Genomic DNA, 5,616 nt, shown 5'->3' on the forward strand with positions numbered 1-5,616 from the left:
AGAAGCTAAGTGCTTCTTATGACTCCTTTCTTTGTGTGTTTTATTTGTTTGCCTTTAATACAATCCACACATACATTCAAATCAGTAAAATCTAAATTTGGAAGTATTTAATTCTTTACTGATCTTTATATCCTTTCTTTGGAAATGTGCCCAAACGCTTATGCCACAAGTGAGCAGAACATTCATTCACTAAATTACGTTTAGTGTCAATATTATAATGCGAGGTCGTAAGAGTTTCATCATATAAATTACCAAGATTCAATTTATATAAATAATCATAAAGTGAATCAAATCCAACCATACAAGTATGCTTATACAAACTGAGACAAGCATTCCCAAACTTAAAAGAGTATCCATCAACATCAAGTTTAGACAAAGAAATTAAATTCCTAAAAATACTAGGTCATAAAAAGTATCAAACAAGTCTAAATGAAATCCAGTGTCAATGATTAAACGATAAATATCGACAACTTCCACTGGAACCTTCACTTAATTCCTCATGAAGACAAACTTCTCATTCGGGTTGAAAGGAATCATTACATCACATTAGAAACATGAGTTGTTAATCCATAATCAATTCACCAAGTATTATGTGAAACTTCAGTTAAGTTTGATTCAAAACATACATAAACATTATGCTGACCTTTCTTTTCGAACCAAGTTTTACGTTTAGGGCAATCCTTCTAGAAATGTCCAAAATCCTCACATCAATGACATTTATCATTTTTCTTCTAAATTTTAGTAGAGGCTCGTTAATATTTATTGGTCCTTTAATTTTTCCATGTTTCTTATGAACCTTCTTTTTCAGCTCTCTGATTATTCACATAATGAATGGAGTGACTTCCTTGGTCTCTTCCTAAACTAACATACTATGCAATCCATGCACATTCCATTTGTCTTTCATGGTATTATAGTTCACTTGAAAAGGACCATACTCAGACGGTAACGAGTTCAAGATGAACTGCACAAGAAAAACTTTAACCATTGTCATTCCAAGAAAAACTTAAGTCTTGTTGCAATATTTGTCATCTCAATGACATGTTTATGCATAGTATGAGAACTATCAAATTTCATGATAGTTAAGGTACTCAATAATGTCCCAGCAAGAGACTTATCAATAGTTTGGGAGCGCTCTTCCACAAATCTCATAAATTCTTTTGCACTTCCAGTTTTGGGAAGAGAAAACTTAATATTATTTGTTATGATCATTCACATAAACATCACGCTAGGTCTGTTTGACCTTTTCCAAACCCTATAATGATTTTTCTCTTCAATGCTGCTAGCATCAGTAATAACAACATGTTTATCAACTTCAAAGGTCAAATCAAGATCCAACACACCTAAGTAAAATTGGACTTGTTCACTCCAATTAGGAAAATTCAATCCATTAAAGACAAAAATAGACTTAGCATGCGAATGTAAAGACACGGGAAAAAATACTACAATTAACACATGCTTAACATCAATACTTTGAGTCATAAACTAAACATACAATACAAATTCAAATAAAACAAACATTTTATGCATATTAATCCTTTGAGTGATACATTAATACACAAAACATAATGATGTTAATAATATTAACATTACTTGATAGGACATATGCATTAACTAGAAATATTTGTTATCTTTGGATGTACAAAATAAAACTAATAACACATACTCACTACCAACAATCATATCCATTAATTATAAGTACAATTAATCAACCTTTGGGCGATCCACAAATGCCTTATATTAATGAATTTCAATTAACCCATAAATAAATAATAGTTTAGCATTCATTCTGTAGATAATTGAAATAAAATTCATCACTAATTTGGAATTAAATAAAACATAAAGATTTGATCACTTTGTCGAATACAAATCTATCATACAAATAATTCCATAAATAATATCGTTCGTGAAGTTTGGAATTAAAAAAAATATAAAGATTTGATCACTTTGGTGATTACAAATCTATTATACAAATAATTCCATAAATAATATCATTCATGAACTTTGGAATTAGGAAAAAAAAAACATAAAGATTTGATCACTTTGGTGATTACAAATCTATCATACAATTAATTTCAACAAAAATAATATCATTCATCAACAAAATATACAAATATATATTTATGCAATTACTTTTATTTATCTTAACTTTTTCCTCTTACATTCAAATAAAACAAAATTCATGATTTATGATGTAGCGAAAGACTTGAGATTTCATTATTTTAATTTGAAATTAATTCATAACATAGTGGAAATAAATGGATAAATTAAACCTTAAAGTTTATCCTCAAATGGTATTGCAATATTCTTAATTTTAAAAGGGTTCATAAAATTGGAAAAAACATCATTCATGAACAATCATAAATTTGAACAACAATGTTCTGATACCACAATAATGAAAAATAATGGACATCATAAGGATCTTACAATATATGATCCTCATATTCCATACATTTTATATAATAGAGATAGACACCTACCTTGATCCATGAGAGTCCCTATCTGAGTAGTTTCTTCAATCACCTCTTCTCAATCTATCTCTTGCAATTTTATTTTCTTGACACACTCTTTATTAATGGCCAACAGTGAGACAACCTCATTTGTAGAGACAGAACCTTATCTCCTTTATGTTTCCCAATCTCCATCAGATTAGGTTTTCATCAGGTTTCATAAGATATATATAACCTAACCTCCCAAATTAACCAATATGCCCTTTTATAATATCAAATCACATCCAGGCTTCACATGAATCACTTTACAATGTTACATAATTTTCTAACAAAGGAAACTTGTCATAAGAAGAAAATTAAATTTATATTTTATTGTCCTAATGCTTATAACCCCACCTTTAAGAAAGAAAAAAAAAACTTGTTATGTTTCTAGAAAATGAGATCATCATGCACCTCAATTTATGCCTGAAGCCATAAACAAAAATCCTCCTAATACTAAGAAAAACTTTGATCGAAGAACAAGATACAATTGTTATAACACACAATTGTTGTAACACACATGCACACGCACATAAATATTGTGAAAATTAGCTAAGACATATGTATTCTTTATATATTATGAAATTAAAATGATTAAATTATCAACTTTCACGTAAATTAAAGTATTTAACGCGATTTATGTGTAAAATCTAAATTAACTATGAAAACATGACATTCGGTATAACGTGAAATTGAGGACATTAATCTAATGAATCTAACTTATTTAAAACAAATTATATCAAAAGTTGTAATTTTTGTAAATAATTTTTTTAAATAGAATAAATTGTATTTAAAACATAAAGATTAAAGATAAAACATTTGATGTTTTTATCTTACAAAACAGAAGTAAAAAAATCAATTTAGCACAAAATTAAAAAATTAAATTAAATGAGCAATATGTATATTTTGTGATATGATTATTGTCTAAAGGAAGAAGATATTAATTATAAATTAACAATAATTTATTCACCTAAATCAAAAGGAATAAACTCTTTAAAAAAATGTTATGTTTATTAGTTTTGCTATAGTAATAATCTTTAGGAGAAAACTCTTCTTAGAATTTCTTTTTTTAATAAATGAGTTGTAAAAATAGTTCCATCCTAATTTTAAATACATAAGAATATGAAAGTGTCTAGTTAAAAGTGTTGCTTGATTACATGTTTATATATTTCTAAAACTGTTAAATTCTTTAAGAATTAGTGTTTTTTACACTTATTTAATTAAAAATTATCTTATAATAAGTTATTTAAAAACTAGTAGTACAACTAACGTAAAACTTTACCAACATATTAATATATAATCACTTAACATAGTGACGAAACTAGACTTTTGCCCTTTAAAATAGCATACACGAAAGATTTTTCTAAAATGGATATTACATTGATTAAGCTGAAATTTTTTTTTACTCAATACCAAATATACATCTAGGAAAACAATCCATGAATTTCGGTTATGAAAATGTAAAAACCCATTGTTGATCTACATGAATAATCAAATCAATACAAAAATTTATCATTATTATAGGAGCCCTATGATTAACCAATAGATTAAGTTGGATTTGCATACTCTATATTTTTTATTTGATTGGAGTAGAAATTGTTTTTTTTCTTACAAGAGGTCTTTTCTAGTCTTGATCTTTGTGAAATATGAGTATATGGTTTGGAGTATATCTTAATTACTCTAAATAATAAATAATTTAATTCATTGATTGTGCATAAAAAAGAATTTGATTTAACATCAAAGTGCTTGGATTAAAGATCCTCCTTCTTCTTTGAGAGGTACCTATACAAAACAAAATATCCATGAAGGCTTAGACCTGAAAAAGCAATATTCATATAATGAAATGGTAAGTTGCATACCCATTCGCCTTTGCCCAACGGGAGAGTTGAAATAACTGCACACCCTCATTGGATGCATGGCAACAAAGAAGTAGATAATTTCGAGGTTGTACCATCCATGCAAATCTCATGAACAATACTGAATAAACACACATCACTGCAGTACCAACTCAAACACAAGAAATGAAAAAACATTATTAAACACACAAAATGATTCTCATTGTTATAAGAACATTCCAAGTTTCCTTCAGCAGATCATTTCAACCTGTTGTCATGTTGCCAGAGATCATTTCCGGAGGTTTCTTCATGTCCACCAAACCCTGAAACCAAACACATCACACAGTTTAATCAAGAACATGTAATGTCTCTGGAAGAAATTCATTGTGAACCTCGTGAATTGTTTTAGTGCCCAACAAATCTTTAAGTAATATAAATTTTTTTTAATTTACTTCAGTATAAAAAAATTCATTCAGTAAAAAATTAATTTTAAAAGCTAAAATAATTAGACTAAATTGAAGATTATTTTATAAACTAAAAAATTATTAACATGTAGATTTGATTATTAATGAAAATTATAAAATAGTTTCTAAATTAATATTTAATCATTAGTTATTAAGATTTTAATAATTTGGTTATTTTTATTTTAAATTAAATTTTATTAATCTTTTAAAGACTAATTTAAAATCTAAAATATTAATATTTAAAATTTTGAAAACTAATTTAGTTATCAATTTAAAACTATTTTATAAATTTTTATTAATAATAATAGAAAATCATTTTAAATATTAATAATTTTTTAGTTTCTAAAATAGTATTTAATTTAATTAATATAGTGACTAATTATTTTTAATTTCTATAGTGATAAATTATTTTTAATTTCTAAATTTAAAAATATTTAATAATTCAGTGATAATTTAATTTGAAAGAGAATGAAAAAAATAGAATAACCTACAGCAGCAACAAAACCCCAATTGGCAACAGGTCCCCAAAAATGTGCTGTTTTGGGACCAACTGGACTGTTCCAAAATGCTCGGAAATTAGAAGCCATGTCTTTTATATTATTGCTTTTGACTGTCAACATAAAACACTAAGTTAGATGATTGGATATGTCTCTCATATTCAAATAATATATGGAGAAAATATCTTTTTCTTAAATTCAGAAAATTTAAATTGATGTTCAGAATGCAGAATTTTCAGGTATGATGACCAGGGAAAGCATAGACAATGAATGATATCATTTTAATTATCCTTTTCCACAAAAGAAGCTTGAAGTTATAATAAATTCACCTTCA

At 26.6% G+C, this 5,616-nt stretch overlaps 1 protein-coding gene across 1 annotated transcript; it reads right to left on the bottom strand.

Annotated features, from left to right (window-relative positions):
* Positions 1–4,190: 4,190 nt before the first annotated feature.
* LOC137826174 (mitochondrial pyruvate carrier 1) lies at positions 4,191–5,389 on the bottom strand. The gene is made up of 4 exons (XM_068632048.2): positions 5,277–5,389; positions 4,590–4,644; positions 4,346–4,481; positions 4,191–4,268 (listed from the first exon to the last, which is right to left on the bottom strand). The coding sequence occupies exons 1-4, from the start codon at positions 5,370–5,372 to the stop codon at positions 4,238–4,240; spliced, it is 318 nt and encodes a 105-aa protein (XP_068488149.1). The 5' UTR covers positions 5,373–5,389; the 3' UTR covers positions 4,191–4,237.
* Positions 5,390–5,616: the final 227 nt, after the last annotated feature.

This window comes from Phaseolus vulgaris, chromosome 8 (assembly GCF_051622355.1).
Source record: "Phaseolus vulgaris cultivar YP4 chromosome 8, ASM5162235v1, whole genome shotgun sequence".
Lineage (NCBI taxonomy): Eukaryota > Viridiplantae > Streptophyta > Magnoliopsida > Fabales > Fabaceae > Phaseolus > Phaseolus vulgaris.

Excerpts from the sequence above, each read along its gene's own strand:
- LOC137826174 (XM_068632048.2), bottom strand. The coding sequence starts at position 5,372 with ATGGCTTCTAATTTCCGAGCATTTTGGAACAGTCCAGTTGGTCCCAAA. Across the intron at positions 4,482-4,589 it reads CTCTGGCAACATGACAACAG|TGATGTGTGTTTATTCAGTA; the intron begins GTTGAAATGATC and ends TTGGTACTGCAG. Across the intron at positions 4,269-4,345 it reads CGTTGGGCAAAGGCGAATGG|GTACCTCTCAAAGAAGAAGG; the intron begins GTATGCAACTTA and ends TGTTTTGTATAG.